At 39.9% G+C, this 18,337-nt stretch overlaps 2 protein-coding genes across 3 annotated transcripts; one reads left to right on the top strand and one right to left on the bottom strand.

The window, feature by feature from the left end:
- Positions 1 to 56: 56 nt before the first annotated feature.
- On the top strand, positions 57 to 1,854 carry LOC145453665 (epoxide hydrolase 4-like). The gene is made up of 2 exons (XM_080331640.1): positions 57 to 1,001; positions 1,063 to 1,854. Exons 1-2 carry the CDS (start codon positions 225 to 227, stop codon positions 1,507 to 1,509), a joined length of 1,224 nt encoding a protein of 407 aa, XP_080187766.1. The 5' UTR covers positions 57 to 224; the 3' UTR covers positions 1,510 to 1,854.
- On the bottom strand, positions 1,752 to 18,160 carry LOC145453655 (uncharacterized). 2 transcript variants are annotated; one of them, XM_080331627.1, is made up of 19 exons: positions 18,028 to 18,160; positions 17,789 to 17,898; positions 17,330 to 17,492; positions 15,908 to 15,988; positions 13,485 to 13,603; positions 13,218 to 13,355; positions 12,609 to 12,775; positions 11,918 to 12,150; positions 11,409 to 11,505; positions 9,381 to 10,071; positions 8,536 to 8,625; positions 8,319 to 8,440; positions 7,686 to 7,755; positions 7,550 to 7,625; positions 6,852 to 7,338; positions 5,650 to 5,898; positions 4,468 to 4,644; positions 4,111 to 4,288; positions 1,752 to 2,392 (listed from the first exon to the last, which is right to left on the bottom strand). In XM_080331627.1, the coding sequence occupies exons 2-19, from the start codon at positions 17,796 to 17,798 to the stop codon at positions 2,325 to 2,327; spliced, it is 3,216 nt and encodes a 1,071-aa protein (XP_080187753.1). In that variant the 5' UTR covers positions 17,799 to 17,898; positions 18,028 to 18,160; the 3' UTR covers positions 1,752 to 2,324. The 2 variants fall into 2 exon arrangements, with proteins under 2 accessions (XP_080187753.1, XP_080187752.1); XM_080331626.1 differs by lacking the exon at positions 18,028 to 18,160 and having other exon boundaries at positions 17,789 to 17,993.
- Positions 18,161 to 18,337: the final 177 nt, after the last annotated feature.

Below are 18,337 nucleotides of genomic sequence, written 5' to 3'. Positions count from 1 at the left end.
AACTATGCAGTGACGCAGCGTTAGTAATCGTAGCAAAGTTCCATTCAAGAACGACTAAATCTTGGTCGCGCGAAGCGTAGCACAGCGGATATGATTAGACTTTTATATATTTGTTCCTGAGCTGAGAATAGCTTAATGTTTACGTCTGAAGAATATCTAGAATCTAGATAACGGTGAGAATAATTTCAGAGTTTTGATGATATTGTTGCTCTACCAGGTTCAACATGTCGTTTATAAGATTTATGAAGAAATGCATCGGTGCTGCTTTACTGTTTGCCGTTGGCCTACTAATTAGCACTTACGTATCATTGTCATTGCTATATCGTTGCATTCGCAAAGGATATAGCTCAGTGTTTTACTACAAAGACCGAAGGAACGGCCCTCCCCCATTCCATTATAATGCGTGGGACGAAGCTACTAGAAATTCGCCGGGTGAATCCACCAAGAAATGGAACCACGCGTACGTCACGGTTCCCGAGTCCGGGATTCGTTTCCATTATGTGTATTCTGGGAAATTGCCGGAAGATTTAGCCGTGTCAGAAATAGACGGAGAGTCTGTAATGATCCCTGACGCTTCAAATCCAACTGAATCACGTCCCAAACTGCTAATGTGCGTACACGGTTACCCTGAAAACTGGTTCAGCTGGCGACATATTCTGCGGTACTTCGACAATCCGCCAAAGGAACTTGAGAATTATTTTGTTGTAGCAATCGATACGAGAGGCTATGGCGGCACCGATAAACCAAGCCACTACAAAGCCTACCACCTAAACAACTTGGTTAGTGATATTCGCGGGATTGCAGAGGCGATGGGCTACAAGAAATTTGTCCTTACCGGACACGATTGGGGTGGTGGAATCTCGTGGAATGTCGCCAAGATATATCCAGAAATTATAGAGAAACTTATGATTCTGAATTGCCCGGAGCAGAAATCCATGGAGAAAACCTTTAAGCAAGTACCTTCCCAGTTCTTGAAAAGCTGGTACATGTTTTTTTATCAGGTGAAGCATGTTACGTCTTGTAAATTTCTGCTACATCAATAACACATGCTTCCTTTTTCAGGTACCATATCTACCTGAACTAATAACAAGGTTATCTGACTACAAGATAATTGAGGCTGCGTTCAACGGAAAAGCTGGCGGCATCGTAAAACAGGACAACCGCCTGACCCCTGGTGAAATGGAAGTCTTCAAATACAGTCTACGAGACTCCGTCAGTGGCCCAATCAATTATTACAGAGCGGCGATGTGGCCTTTCGCGTGGCCCGGTCCAAAATTGAAATACCCCCGTGTCAAAACATCCAACCCCCTTCACGGTCTTCAGATCATGTTAATTTGGGGAACTGGGGACAAATTCTTATCGGTGGAGTCGGCGAAAAACACAGGGGAGATATTGAACGCACAAAACGGAAGTAAAGTGGTTTATGTCGATGGAGCTAGTCATTGGGTACAACAGGATGCCCCCGATGAAGTGATAGAGCATATGACAGAATTCCTGCTGTCTAAATAAATGGTACAATTTAGCTGTGGCTCAATCAAGCCTATGATATGCGTAATCGTCCATTTGCAATATGAGTTCTATCTGTAGCATCCCATCATGATTCTAGTCTAGATCATGAACTATTCGTCTTTGTGTTACTGAAAAACTGAAATCCAATCCTTCTATTTTTTTCTTATGTGATAGGCTAACAATATCTTCCTTTTTTTCTACTTACAGCAGCCTTCCCTTGATATATGCAAGCATATCACCAATTCAAAAATTTCATGGAGTGTAATAATTGCATCTATGAATCTGCTTCAGTACATATAACTTGAGAACTTTGATATCGATACAATAAATGTACATGTACATATACACGAGACGAAATTGCTTTGTGCAAAACATGAAGAATTGGGTCTTTTGTGGGTAGATAGATTTTGGGAACGGGAGTTAGTGAACTTGGTACTGCGGAAGATACAGATGTGCTGGTAGCTGTTAGCTTTAAATGTGCAAAAATTGCAGAGATATATGTTAGTATACAGACTCACTACATAAAATAAATATGTGAACCCATAGGACCAAGATATTTTTTTATAAAAACTCCATACAAAGTGGCAGGTCTTCACGAGAATAACTATGCAATTGGTAGGTTTGAAGAATTATTTAGTAAAATGTAAAGAGAAAAAAACACAGCTACGGGGATATCGTTTGGTTTGGAAGAATATGGAAAAAGAAGTAAGAAATCAAACTCGTTCTGCGGCACGAGTCCGGTAATATTGGCTAATCATAAGACTGGGAAGACAACGGATTTTTTTTCCAGAAACTGCATCTAGCGAGGAAGAAATTTACAAAACTGCAATTCTGTGTGGCAGCTCAGGAACTTTTGATGCGCCGACAACTGTATCACCGTCACCTGTAGAACAGAATTCGGTTTTATCTCACCTAATTTAAATCATAATTAAGCATGATAAGGAACGTGAACACTTGAATGGTTAGATATTAATTGCGTGATTTACAGTGGAAGCATGGAATTGTGAAAATGAAGGAGAGAATTCATTCAAGCGATACGCATTATATTAGGGCTTAACCTTGATATGCTAACAATTGTATCATAACCTTGTAGATTTGTAATTTGGTTAAACATATTCTTGATTCAATACAAACTGCCGCTTCCAATCTGAAATCGTATCATTTCAATGTATTCAGTCGACCTTCACAAACGTTGGATCCATGGATTCTTATCGCTACTAATGTGTAACACTTAGTAAAACCACTTGAAACTGCATATTTGATCCTCGTCATGCAGAATGAGCGTAGTAGTACACAATTCTATTCGTGTGTCACACCAGTGAAAGGTAGGCTTAATGAACGTTCATGTCCGACTCAGCATCACTCAACCGTTATGAACTGATTTCAGGAAAATGAGAAGGCCACTCGTCGTAATATATCGGTAAAACTGTGTGTACACTTGTATAACAGCTACCTCCATATACATGATCAGTGCGATAAGATTTGCAATATTATTTTGAAGATTGAAGAACAAAAATACATTAGTATAGGGCAGTGGTTCTGAACCGGGGGTCCGCATAACCTGCAAATTTGCAAAATGGTTGATAACCTAAATTGTATTTTTTCAAATTAGACAAATCACGAGCAATGTTCCCTCTAATTTTTGACGAGTCTGCGCACACTCGTCAATTTACTGCGCCGACCCTTGGACAACAGTGCGTAACGACTAAAAAAAGGTCATCGCTTCGGATTTTCTGTGCGCAACTTGGATTTTCTGTGCGCAGAGACCGCGTCAGCAATGCGCATTTGCGCAGCTTAGAGGGAACATTGATCACGAGGCAGTATTGCTTTGTAACTAATCTAAAACTTCAGGACTCACATAACCAGAATGGCTTTCAGAGATGAGATATTCTCCTCCACAAACCCATTTTAATTTCCTAATTACTAATAACCTACTGATACATACACAGACTATTACTGTTTTGGACATGTTTTGTTGGGGATTTGGAGAACGATTGTTTGCAAAAATCCATTTTCCCCCTGTGACTTACATAACCGGTATTCCAGAATAACTTCAAGATGAGCTGCTGGATAGAAATGACTAGGCTGGACGTTATATGTTCAAGTTCATTGAAAATCGGTTGCTCAATTTTGGTGCCATATATGTCACGATCATACCCAAAGGATTCGTCAGATAGCCTACGTTACGCGTTATTATTACATTCGCCACTACCTATCTTTGTGGAAATAGATTTTCGGCACTCGTTCATATCAAATCGACGGCGCAGATTTCAAGACACGACCACGCATTTCAAGAAATGTAGCTATAGAATTCGCTTTGAAATAATAGTCTTTCCCATTTCTAATACATAAATAGTATGTTATTTTCAAGAAAAGTAGCTTTGTTTCTGTTTATCACTAGCCTACAGCTAGTATTTGCATAGGACAGATGACGGTTGCACGATAAGTGAGCTCAATTTGAACTAAAACATGTGTATGTGTGTGGGTCCGTGGCGGTCCAAAGGGATCCGTGAAGACAAAAAGGTTGAGAACCACTGGTATAGAGCTTTGTTAACAGTATTTATTAGTACAGTAGCACTTGCAGAAAAAATCTTCCGTTACCTCGAGGATATTCCGTTTTCAAATGCGAAGATGGAACGAGTTCGGAAGTTTTTATCCCAAGAATCGGTTCCGAGGTCCTCTTAGCGATTCCTTCGCTACTGCTGCCTGTTTCCAAACCTTGATTTTTTTTCGAATTTTCAACCTTGCTTTTCGCGAGGTAATTTTGAATCTGCGTCACCTGAACGGAAGAATTCTGTCTGAAACGGGACTAACCTAGCAATCAGTCAGCAATTGCCAAGAAACCCTACTGATTCATGTTTTCCCAAAACACCAGACCGTAATATGCATTACAAATCAGGATGTGACCAACTGGCCGTGGCAGGCCTGGATTGATTGTTGGAATCCGAAAGAACTTACCAATAGTTCCACATTTTCTTGTTCCGACGGTTCTTTTGTCACAACGTTCCCATTCTCAATGCCGGATTGGGTGAAAGCCGCCGCACACCGCTTGATCACTGACAATTCGAGTTCAAACGGCAACGGAGGAAGACTGGACAGGCAGTGAAAAATGCATTGCAAACTTGAAGAAATGGGCTGAAAGGTAAAGAATAATTCAAGCGTAAGCTACAAAGAGAATGTTAAATGGGAGCTACATCGGCAAATGGTCCGGGCCGCATGACATCTATCGATGCCCAATCACGATATTCGTTTCGTCAATAAGTCTGGAGGTTTGAATATGGTGCTGCCTGCAGAAATCATGTACTTGTATTTGATTTTCTACTTCTCGGCAGGTATGTCTACGAAACATCGGTGTCAAAAGAATCAGAAACGGAGATTGCGCAGCTATAAACTTTGCCAAAACGTATTCACTCCTTTAATCATGGGGTTACCGTATATGTTGGAATCGGGAAAAAAGGACACTTTTTCAAATCATAACAGTCAGTTTACCGCAATTGAAAACAGCTGATTTTGAAATATTTACTGGAAATCTTCTTGTGTTGACTACAAAAATGTTATTTTCTGATTTGACTCCCGAAATACCCGCATTCACCTTATAATTATTATCAGTGTTGACTAAAAAAAAATCATTTTCGGATCTGACTCCTGTGCAAACCCGTCGTCTATCTACTAGGCCAAAATTTAACGTCTTTCGTGTGGTCCTTTAGCCTAAAAAGGAGGACATTTGGGCGATAGGAAGACATTTCTTCAAAAAGGAGGACAAATCCTAAAGAAGGACGTATAGCAACCGCATTTTATCGCCAAAGTTCGATGCTGTCCATAGTCGGTCTAAGAGCTTGTAATGAATGAGTTTAAGCAACATGAAGATATGTCGTTAAATACAATTCGGAAGTTCAATCGGAACTAGGACATGACACAATAAAATCATCAAATAAGCCTGTGACTGGATTGAGAATAACAAATGTATCTTCACGACAGACAGAATGAATGTGTCAGCATTACAAAGTTTTTGGAAAAATCTGCCACCGTCATTGTTCTAGATTTTAGGTTAGAGAAAATCAACAGACCATAAGACTGATCAAACACACAAGGTAAGTATTCCAATGACAATGTCAAAACCAATATTTGAATAAAACACACCTTTCCTAACTCTGAAAGAGCCTTTTCAAACAGCGCTGGTTCCGGCAACTCCATTTCGTGAGCGTCCAGATCATAATCCCGTCTGGAGTGTTTAATCAACGCTTGGACTTCGTCTCTTGTCAACAGCGGTCGCGACAGATGCTCAATCCAAGACCACATCAACGCCGCCAAGACGTACACGTCGTCTTCAGCCCCGAGAGAGGACCAGGCCCCCTCTCTGGTGTTAAGCTCCACCTGATTGATGTAAACCTGAAAAATTTCCAAAAAATATATTGTGCGATCGCAATCACATGTAGATTCTTGACGTCGTCGGGATGAGAATTCAGGAAAGTTTTTCAAAATATAGACTGGATTACATCGCAAAAACCAGCTTCAAACTTTTTCAGCTTCTCAAACTTTTTTGACTCTTGCCTTATCAATCTCGACATGTCTTTATCCCCCCTAGAAGTCACAGGTCAGTAGTAATAAACGTAATCTACTTTTTTGGGTTCTCAAGTAGTTTTTATATACTTGTAACACTTACCGAAATAGTTCTGATTGTATTCTTCTACTACTTCAACAGTTTTGATGCAGAAATACTGATTTTTGGATAATAAATTTTGTCAAGCGAAGGGTAGTTTTTAAATGCACTTCAATCATTTTTACGGGAAAACGAACGAGCACACCTGTCAAGGCCCACTGGCCCAGGTAGGCTATATAATACAAATCTCTCGCTATGAAGACCAAATCTGACAAGGTGAAAAGGCATTGGCGCCTATCGCTTTAGCAGCAATGTCGAATGCCAATCGATTCACGATTCAACTTTATAAGAAGTCCAAAATATAAGCATGTATACTAGGCATTTTCGCTCCCCTATCGTCACATAGCAACTAGTCGCCCCCTTGTCTTGTGACATTGCCCCCAAGGGGTGAAATCAACCACTTTCAGAACCGTTGTCCTCAACCCTTATAAATATCAATTGGTGGGTATTGTGTATGGGTACTGTGAAATCAATTGGCGTCATTCAATTGATGACTTGTTTGTTAACACATTAGCAGTCTTCGCACGCCTCACTTTGTATTGCATTAGGTGTAAAAATGTTTCTAAATTATTCGTTAATGAACATCGGGAGAAAAAAAACCATAATCTTTGGAGGTTTTCACGATTTTCTTCTACTTATCCTGACTTGTTCTCCTGTATGGAATACAGAAACTATCGTTTACCTTTTCCCACATCCATTCGTTGGTAGTCAGCTTGTAAGCGAGAGCGGTGGCGACCGATATCGGGTCCTTTATCCGTCTTTTCGCCGAGCCTGTCCGGCTCCCTATCTCGTCGCCACCGACATCGCTCTTATCTTCCGATGACATCGCAGAGTAAATTTCCGGATCAAACCCGGATTTGAGCAACTCCAAATCGTCCGCCGACAATGCACCTGCGCCTCTCAAGTCGTAAAGGCTCTGGGTCTCAGTCATAGAGCCAGGCTGGATTCCCCCATTGGTGATCTTGTGCCGATTTTTTTCAGCTAATCTCTTCAAAAATCCTGCCGATTTAGGACGCTTGCCTTCTCGGAAAGTGGGCTTGGCTAGCGACATGCCTGCCAGTTCATTTTCTTCCTCTAAATTGTTGTCGTTCACATCCACGATCGAAGCGTCTGGATCGTATTCGACGTCTGTGAGAGTGCTATCGAGGAGGTCCAAAGTGTTGCCGGCTCTGGTAAAGAGATTGATGAGAAAAAGCGGCAAATGTTAGGCCTACTCAGCACCACCATTTGCACAGTATCACGACCATTTTAGGTCTGAATGTTAAGCTTTAGGTGTGGTTTTAGAATTTTGACCGTCAATGAACTAGATTGATAGTCTGTATTAATCTGCCGTCAATATAACGCATGGAAATGGAGAGAAGCAATGATTTCGATACCGACCTATACATTAGCGGCGTTGTTCTTCCGTCAGATTGATCCTCGTCGGGAATTCTCAATTCTTCTTTCTCCACGGCATCTGCACATCAAGAGGTTAGAGTTACATGGGAAATAACATCGGCACGGACATGGGGTTCACCTTCTTCATCATCGGCTTCCGACCAACCAACTATCGATGATATCAAATCCTCCTTTGGCAGCAATTCAAGCTGAACGGAACATGATTGAATTACGAACTGAACTTATTATCTCATCCACATGTTTAACTATTACGTTGCTGTGGATTCAGAGTAGCTTAAGCTCATTTTACACATTTTGACAGAATTATGCTTTAAGTTTTCATTTTCTTTCGGCCATATCTCGGAAACAATTACGGTACCGGCGTGCTTCTCCCTTACAGGTTGACACTCGCGAATACCGCAAATAATGTTACTGTGATCTCGCTACATTGCCATGATTTTTCAACACGACATAAAACCAGACTTGAATATTATGAACCCTATTCGCTCAAGCTCGCGGTTTTACTCGCAGAACAATCACCAGACAATATTATAAAATTTTTACAGCACAAAGTCATATAGCACTACCATGTCTGGCACAACTTCACATTATGTTCAATGCAAAATCCAATACTATGAAAACTCTCAATTCATTCCTTGATGAAAAGGCCGGAAGGTCATCGCGTTGTACATTATGACATGCGATGTAAAAGTACATCGATCGATATGCAATCGAATTCGCGACATCTCCGGCCTAAACGATCAATACAAACCTTATCGGAAGATTCGAAGTTGCTTCCGTGGACAATTTCGGGTATTATCTCCACTTCGCTGTCCGGAAGACCTTCTGTCACTTCTTCAAGCAAATCGTTTACAATCTCGTTAATGGCAACATCTGCGCGCAAACGAAAAGGGCAGTCAGATAGACTAGTATGATGATTAATATCAGACCGTTGTCTTAAGCAATGTAGGAAATGTAATTTTACAAACCGATAGACACAGCGTCCAAGTTATCCTTCTTGGTCGCCGCAGTGTTGTTATTTTCGAAAAAATCACTGCTCATGTCCAATGGCAAATCATCTAAACAACAGCAGCGAACTCATGTGTCCCATTCGTCATATTTCGATACTGCTATTAGCAAGCGAAATGAATGAGGCAGTAGACATCACAAAAACGTAGATGGATTAGCGACTGACAACAAAATCGCCCAGGCTTTGAAAACGTGATTATTACAAATTCTCGAGGGAATAATGGAACACAAGCTTGATTGGTGTTGACCTTTTGCGGGCATTAAGTGATAATGAGAGTGCTTTTCCCCGTTTTCTAGGCGGAAAACGCCGATTTAATCACCACCGCTGTTGACAAATATATAGCAAATACAGTCGCCTGATGGCCATCATTCGTTATGTCAACAGACTTTCTTTGGCATAATTTCACACAAAACTGGGAGATTTGCAAATATCTCTGGTCAAAAATGCAGATTTCATCACCATTTTATGCAGTTGACAAAAATACAGCAAACGCTGTCGCCTGCTGGATATAATTTGCTATGCCGACACAGTAGTCATACATACTGGAGGTAGTTCTTTAAACATCTTGAAAACCTTGGAAATGACATAGCTGTGATGCTGTGTGAATGAATTAGTGATAATCAGAAACATACAAAATTATGTTCATGTGGTGTAGAAGTTGTATTATTTTATTTGCGGTCACATAAAAGCTACCTATTTGAAATCTCCACATCCCCCATACTCAAAAGTTATCATAATAAATGATACTTGAATACTCAGGTACTCAATTTCGCTCCGATTTCGACTTGATCACGACAGACTCACCATTATCGGAAATGATCGAATCTCCAGCAAGCACCGCGAGCGTCACGAAACCCAACCGGTCCTTCGGCTCTGAATATTCGGCTTGTGGGTCAACATCACCAATTTTAAAGCCACAAGCAGTCCCGGTAGTAGGACCACCCGAAACGTCGCCACGGGAACAATCCATTGGCGCCTGTTTTCGTTGTGAATCGCCTGCATCTCGGCTTGAAGGTGTCGGAACCGGAAACACATCCGATTCAAGTTCAAAGGTCGATACCTTCACGTTCGATTGGTGAAGGATGATTGCTTCAGAGTCTTTGGACGGAAAATTTTGCGGCCGTGATACGTTGTTGTTGTTCGAATTCGCGTCTGTGTGTGAATGAGGCGTCGCAGACAATATTTTTGGTCTCGACCCTTGCTTCACTAAAACCACGTTGGGCGAGCCTGGAATTTTACCCGCCCCCTCATCGTCAATATCAATTGAAACTGACTGGGGTCGAGCTTGTGACACCAAGATGGGTGTGGTCGGGGTTTTTCTTGAAGATGTCGCAGACCCTTTGCCGCGGTCCGCCGGTATCTCGACCTCGGTGGCGATGTCAGGCGAATCAGTTGGGCTTTCCGGCCTGCTCTGCGATCTCGTTTCCGAGCTGGCACGGGATCGGGCGCTGCCCCTGCGACGGGTGAATCTCGGGGAGAGTATCGCGTCGACTTCCTGGGAAAAAAAAAAGTAATTTGAATGAATTTGACATCTCAACGAAAGATATGCATGCCTTTGATATTTCGATCAAGGCCTGACGCAAAGATTCAAGAGCTCAACTCTGCATCCTGTGTAAATTGCAATGATTTTTGAGTCGAGTAGGTCGATTTGATTATTTCGAAACTACCTTCCGGCTAAGAATTATTTTTCTTCCCAGGCTTCTCATGTTCGTGCCAATGTCATATCTGTGAATTAATCGACTCACAGCTGGACAGCCATGATATTCTCTCTCTACAGATACTACACATCCTTCGCTATGTTCGATAAATTACGGTAAACATAGATACCGTATGTTTGTTTAGCGGCCTTGTCACAAGGTGCTGTATCATGGCTTTGAGAAATGACATGATTTTTATGATAAGGGGCTGGCGTTACTTTCTCTGTCGCGTCAAACAATATGTTTTCATACTTAGTTGTCTTGTGTAAGAGATACTTATTTCAACTGTATTGCTATATGTGACATTATAATTGTTAAAATTGCTACTCGAATACAAAAGTTCACAGGGCAGGTACTTTGAATCTTGTCGTTCGCAACGAGGTTTTGATTGCCTTCTCCCAATAACAACGTTAACGGATTAGGGCAAGTCAATTCATCACTCAATTCCCTCAAGACTTGGATAGCGCCATGCCACCACATACAACACAAATACATGTACACAGAAAGCCTTAAATTAGGACGCTGTTTTCTTAAGAACTGCTGGTAGTCAGGTATTTTATTATAATTATCTAAAAAGTATTTAAAAACAGTGATTCGATACATTTCTGACGTTGATATTAAAGTTTGAATCGAATCAACCCCGATATATCATTCAGTTATTAATATATTCCCAACATAACTCACGATGCTACCAGCGAAAGCTGTTTTAAAGTAAAAATATGATGTCCGCTTCACAGGCGGATTTATCTCAATCATCTAAATTTGTCGCAATTAGGTGATTAAAAAGATGACGTGAATTTATCCGCAATTTAAAGGAGAAAAAGCGACTGGCGACCGTATTCTGATATAAATTGGTAATGGAAGAGGGAAGAAGTGTCTAGCGTGACAGTCACGAAATTGATATGCTTGAGAAAAAAATGACACATACCGAATTCTGGAGCAAACATTTATAAAAATAGAATTATCGACAATAACCTTCGTCGAAAATCCAATTTTGATAAATCCGGGCTGACAAAAAATAATGATAATCTCAAGGGAAATTTTTTTGTTTATTCGGAGATAATGACTTCTGTTTTGCGAGTCAACCCTGGTTGACGCCTATGAAAGACAAATACATTTGCAAAAAAACGCATACTTGTGATTCGGCGGATTCCGTATATTCGTCGGCTTCTAGTTTTTCATTCACAAAAGCTTCCGGAGCCGTTTCCTTCATTGCTTCTACGGTATTGCTTCTGTAACAAACATCGGGCTAGTTAATATGTTAACTGACAATTGGTTTCACTTCATTATGTCGCAACACGCAAAGTCGGTTTTCGAGCGATTGAATGAGAATTCTTTAATCCATCCGACTTGATGTAAAAACAGTATATACCTGTTATGGAACCGCAAAAGGCGACGCCTTAATCAAATAGGGTTGGGCGAGAAACACTGTGACGATAAAGCCGTTTCGTTTGATGTATCTAGCCGGGTCAACAACATAGAGACTTGTGAGTCAATATCAAATTAGTGCCACGCGACGCTGATAACTAGTAATCATTTTATTTATGGCGATAAATATTGAAATAGCTGTTGCGTAGAAAATGAAATTGAGAGCAAATACTCCTATGCCAAATAACACTATGATGAACCACTTAAAAAAGCCACCTTTTAAGGGTGCCCTTTTTCTTTTTAGCGCTTCTCGGCTTCGAGATGGGGTAGACCCGGACGTCGTACCATGCAGAATCGGGAGAGGCGGTCCCAATTTCGATTAATCTCTGGCAAACAACGCTGATCAATTTCGGCAAGTGACGAAGCCTTTTCGATTCGAAGCCGTGCAGCAGGTGACGTTGGCGGCGAAGAAACTGCTCCAACGTGAGACGTTCGGCGTTTGGTGCGACCTAACACACAAAAGACGGCGCAGATAAGTTTGCGGCCTCATGACATTGCAATCGTTTTAAAATAACAGGAATTTCATATTAGAGATTATATTTTGGCGAGATTCATGGGTAAGACTGGAAGACATCCATGCCCAATATCAACAGGATGTAGCTTAATTATTTAGGACCTAGGATACACAAGACTTGATCATGAAATCGGAAAAAACACTTAGCAGCTGGCCCTATAGGATAAACTATATAATTGTCTAAGTGAAGTCAAAATATATATAGTTAATCCATGACTGAGCTTGTTACACAGCTTTATACCAACCAGTCGTACCACCAAGTAATAATACTACCGTAATTGGACTGTCCAATTGGTATCACCCTGCACAATCAACTATAATGAAAAGTCAATCCCATAGCCTATCAAGCGTAATCATGGTTCATAAAATTACTCCATCCAGAAAGCATCGTACTTGCGGAAAGACAATGCGCAGTGGTTTCAAGTACTGCGCAAACTCCTGTATGCAAGCGATCTGACCGCGAGTCTGTATCGAGTTGGGCCTTCCGGCTCTCACAGTATTGATAGCATCGGATGCGTCCAAGCGCCGAGCGTACACCAAATAGCATGCAATCAGAACACCTGCCAACACAAGCCATCATTAACCCCACCTCGCATTCACATATTTACACCTTGAGACCAGGGATATCTAGAGTTCTAGATATCCCTGCTTGAGACATAACACAATTAACAAGCCCGGTCCTTATTAAGCAATCACAGATTATGCTTCATGAGGCTGTAATTGCTCATTCAATCGTCATCGTTATATTAACAATTTCCACTATGTAAAAATACCAAAAGAAGTGGAAAGAACTGACTCTGTGAAGTCAGTCAAACGAACCCCACCTTGGTGTACAAATATTGTAACAAAGGTGAAAGAATAGCAGGCATGCCCCTTGCATAGTTGCACCTTTGTTTACAAAAATTCTTTAAAACAATGAGCAAACAATGAAGATACATGTTTCACTGCAGGGTACAGACACAGGATTAAAAAAAAAGTCAAGGACAAACAGCTTGCAATTACCAGATCTGCCTAGTCCAGCGTGACAATGCACAGCTACCTTCCCCTCCGACAGTGCAAACGTCATTACTTTCACCATATCCAATATCGTCTCTAAGGATGTGACGCCATAATCCTTCCACCCGAAATTGTAAAAGAAAACTGTAACAAAGCGTTCCGTTAGATTAAATTGCCTGAACATGTACTTGGGTCGTAAGTTGCCAGAAAAGTCATTGCGGAGATTAGATTTTACCAATACCAAAATACAAATCAGAGTGTCTTCGAGCTCACCATCATTGTCCATGAAGATCTTGGGATCATATGTGAATAGGCTTTCCTTATTGAGTGGTGGACCGCAACTAGCATGTTCGCCAGGGCGTTGCAGGTTTATTATAGAACGGATATTATTGCTGTAAAGATTAAAAGGATGAAAGGGTGTCACACTGCACAAAGCATTAAACCCCCATTTGAAGTAGACTACATGTAGGCACATACTTGAAGATCACCAAGCTTACTTACGGCTAAGCAAAATTGAAAAGAATCGGAATGATTTTACCACTGTTTCATTGTGCATTGGGAAATTAGAAGGTATTTTTCACAAACACAAATTAGTCATATTCTATACAATTTCCGTAGAATAAATAGAATTACAATTTACAACATATGTTGATACAAAAGACCTGTCTCAATTTGAACACTATGTCGACAAATCATGAATTTCAATAAAATATATTCCAAATATACTGGTATCATTTTGTAAACTTTGTTAATATTAGACAATGAGATTGTTACAGAAAGTCGCAATATTGCCGTCTTTCATGGGGTAAATAATGAGAAGACGGAAATATGAATTGAATGTTTGTAGCCTTTCTCAAACACAGATGGAGTACTTGTAAACGGGGAATGTAAATATTGTTAACATTGTCATATAACAAGACTGAAACCAGGCCTCGGTAAAGCATAATGATTCTCAAGTAAATCATTGAATACGGTAGTTTTCTCAAAAAATTTGCTCCCCAGGCAATGGCAGCTACAAGTAGCATACATGCTCGATATGATTCCATGGTATGGAGTGCTTTCAGAGAGACATGGACAGATTATGATACAGATAAAAATTATGTTTCAGCTACTATATCCCAATAGCAAATATTGATCTTGTCACCGAGTAGTGTACAAATACATCCAAAATCGCAAATTGATCTCTTCAGTAGAAATCAAGTGGTTGTTAAGCGTGCAAGGATGGGAAAGGGCACTACAAACAAAACTACACTTTCTAATACTGGTATAACAATTCGCTAGAGCACCTAAATCTATGACGTATTCTTGCCATATGTTTACTAATGTAAAGAAATCAATCGTTACACTATTTGCCCGTGTACCAGATGACTATCAATTGGATTACATCAGTGACATCTAGGCTATTTATGTGTATTATGAAATAGACTGCTTGGCAACTAACATCTTTCTCTTTCAAACTGTTTTATTGTCCATTGATTTTTGTGATCTTTGTGTCAAGCTCAGTCACTGTTTTCCCATTCATATTTGCAAGGCCCAAAGAACATGGACACAAGCTTGTAAGTTCAAAATAGTTTATAAGCTCCAATTTTTGCATACTATCAGGAACTGAGGAAGTTGCAAGAAATGGAGAAAAAAATTCATGCCGAATAGCCTACCCTTTGCCTTCACTAACTCACCTATTTTATGTATGTATTCCCTAGTTCCTTTGAGAGTACATTAAGATTCAACATTAAATGTTCAGAAACATACAAACAATACTTGTACATTGATAACAACAACTCAACCAGAACAAATAACTAACTGCTCTGCTGGTAATAAATGATGTTATTTTAATACATGAATAAATGTGATTTCCCCATGAGTATAAATTACAACATATGGACTGTGATGCAGTATCAAAGTCATCATGCATAAATCATGATTCAAGATTTTGTATGGCAAGGCGTTGGTGAGAATTAATGTTAGTGTGTCAGTGGAAAAAAAAGAATAGCCCCATTCATGTGTGAATCACCAGCTGGTGTTTGTAATCTAGCATGACGAAATCCTTTTGTTACCATGCAGCTATTGAAAAATCAATCGATGTATGTGACTGAAATGGGCATGAGGTGATATAAACTCCCATGTTTGATGTTAGATTAATTACCATAAAATGAAATTTAACTCAACTTTAGTACATCAATAACATGGCAATTGACTACAGTACACAGTTTGATTTGATATAGAAAACTGTGAAAGCACGTAGGTACATATATAGTTATAGCAACTAAAGGTAAATCTCATTCACATATAAGAGTGCGTAGCACAGTCTGCGGTCCAATATTCTTTACAGAATCAAACAAGCATACAAATATCAATTCGATACAATAATTAACATTTGATTCACAATAATTTAGCGCAGCTCAACTTCCGAATATTGAGACCGAATTACATAATAGGACTAAGTGAGCTATAAGCCATCCATACGGGTCTCATAAAAAAAAACTCAACATTTTTATCCGAGTTCACCACCAATGCATGCTCAAAAACCAAAGAATATCAAAGAATTCAAAATTGAGGTGATTTCAGAGTGATCAAACAACATTGAAAAAATTGCATTTAAAGTAAGGCGCCAAAGTAATTACGTGTGCAGTTACACTAGCATAGCCTACTGCATGATTCAATCTATTCTATCGTACAGAACAAAGGATTTTACTCACTCTTTGAACTGTTTAATGATATTGTATTTCTCAATAACTTCTGTCGACGGGCGTGACATTGCAACCACTCCATCAATAACCCTGAGAAGAGGAATCACATAAATAGATTGTGCTATGCAGTCTGAGAACAACTAATGAAGTTGCTGATTCAAATATCAGCTAATTCGTTGATATGTTAATATCGGTATATAAATTTGTATATCGCATATTTTCTTTTGATATCACTGCTAGGGAATGAAATAACTTAGTATTGTGTGTTAATCAAACACCCGCCTCCAGTTACATAAGTAAAATTAAGTTAATTAAAGGCATGAAGGAAAATATACAAGAATAAAAATCACAAAGATTTATATACGGCAATTTGTCAGCACTGCATATTACACATGATAATGCATTATCTATAACATAAGGGAACCACTCAAATGTTATACAATATAATATACTGTTATGTGCATCAGATTAACTGAGCAGTGAGCACCTATAATAGCCAAAATGTATTGCTCAAATCAATAAACTGATTTTCTGGTCATGTGTAACCATCAAAAACACATTGATAATAGGATATCAACAGGTCATTGCGTTTTACTTCATTCGGGATTCCTAGCATGATATTCTAGTATTGACAATAATCTTGTATCGCAAATACAAGACGCTTTACCATTATGCACCTTAAAGGTGGCAGCGGCCGTGTAGTGTCAGAACAGGAATATAGTCAAGATGGTGAATAGGTAGAGCCAAATTGACAACCTTCACTGCACCCATGTAACCACTTTGTCTGAATGTGTGTATTCGATACAGATAGGAAGGAAAAGGCGTTATATATTTTTGTCCTCGATGTTTTTGTGGCATAAGCACTAGATTCAACTAATATTTCTGTAATGGCTCGAAAGTTGCCGTCCCCAATACAATCATCGTTATCACTATTGTATAGATTTGAAAGATACAAATGAAACGTACGAAACACATGCATTTCGGCAAATATGGTGATTGTATCGATTGGCCTATGACTGTGTTCTGATATCCATTTCAATACCAAGCAAGTAAAGGAAGGAAAGGACATAGTATATTTTTGTCATTGATGTTTTTGCGGCATATGCACCGACTCATGATACACATACACAACTTCTGTGCAGATGCATACCATGAATGCATGATGTGCATAAGCCGTTGGACAAGGAAGGTGCAGATATAGCCTTGTAAGGCTTTCTAAGTCTTGCACCATCTCTCCATGCTATCCCAGTAATGCTGAGTGCCAAGGAGGGATGTCATGGATACAACTACCAGTGTTACTGATCAGGTCTTTGGTCTGGCCCGACCGGGTATTGCACCCACGACCTACCGATGAAGAAGCCGGATAATGTGCATTGTCAAACATGAAATAACAACGCAATACAAGATACAACGAAAAAAAATTATTCATACCATGATGAAAATACTCCTTTAATCACTTGATCTTGTTCCGGCCACCTCGCAGGGTTTTCCCACTTGCAATTACGACCACCACATGCTACAGAGCATTGTACTGGCCCGGGGATGACATGGCGTATCTTCTCCCCAAATTTGGTGTACTTTGCTTCTGGCAGAACTAGAAAACACAGAAGTTCAATTTGGTGTCACAATGAAGAGTTCACTTTAACAGGATATCAATCCAGGAATGTGAATGAATTGATCATAGATGACTTGAGCTGATAAATCAAAGGATAGGAATATACTCGCTTAGAAACTAATAATTTGAACTTTACAATAGGTTAATAACACACACCTACATAACTATTCCTGTTACAAATCTAGTTCCAGGCTACTAACAAGGTCATTCTTTTCGATACACATTAACAATAAGTCTTCAAACATGAAGTTCAACTAAAAATCATTAACACCTGCCTTTTGACATTATTTTTTGAAGTGTCAAGTCCAATCATAGGAGGACATCAGCTGTCACTGTACTCGGAAATGACGTTGAAAGACGAATTCAGCGTCAACATCGTCGTTCACTGAAATAATTCCTAACTATAAACAAAGCACCCTAAATTCATTATACTAAAACGTTATAGCTCTGTGAAAACAACACATAATGTCGCAAGAGTTATTCAACTGCGATATCGTTCGGCTCGCGGACTTACTGGGTTACTTGGTGAGGACGCTAATATCTACCAATACATTTGGTACGCGAAGAGAGAACACCATCATCCATCCTCCCTACAACAACAACAACAACAATAATAATAACTAGAATGACCACTGTGATTCTAGAATGCTTCTTTGAACAACAATGCCATGCATGGGTGAATCCCACAAGCGTCATGGATGCCATGCCGACAAGGACTTGCGGAGCTGACTTGTATCTTCCGTGATGCAAATCACCGGTGACGAGGTTAGCTGCTCATTAACCGTGTGGACTAATATACAATAAACACGGCCATTCACTGTACT

This window comes from Botryllus schlosseri, chromosome 13, assembly GCF_051294905.1.
Source record: "Botryllus schlosseri isolate E-star chromosome 13, Bs_hap1, whole genome shotgun sequence".
NCBI lineage: Eukaryota > Metazoa > Chordata > Ascidiacea > Stolidobranchia > Styelidae > Botryllus > Botryllus schlosseri.
Note: the sequence above shows the minus strand (reverse complement) of the source record. Positions and strands in the feature narration are given on the sequence as shown.

What these genes read in the sequence shown, in the direction of transcription:
- LOC145453665 (XM_080331640.1), top strand. Translation starts at nt 225, where the DNA reads ATGTCGTTTATAAGATTTATGAAGAAATGCATCGGTGCTGCTTTACTG. An exon ending in GGTACATGTTTTTTTATCAG is followed by an intron (nt 1,002 to 1,062) that starts GTGAAGCATGTT and finishes TTCCTTTTTCAG; the next exon opens with GTACCATATCTACCTGAACT.
- LOC145453655 (XM_080331627.1), bottom strand. An exon ending in ACTTCGAATCTTCCGATAAG is followed by an intron (nt 7,756 to 8,318) that starts GTTTGTATTGAT and finishes TGTTCCGTTCAG; the next exon opens with CTTGAATTGCTGCCAAAGGA. An exon ending in GAAAACGGAATATCCTCGAG is followed by an intron (nt 2,393 to 4,110) that starts GTAACGGAAGAT and finishes TCTGTTCTACAG; the next exon opens with GTGACGGTGATACAGTTGTC.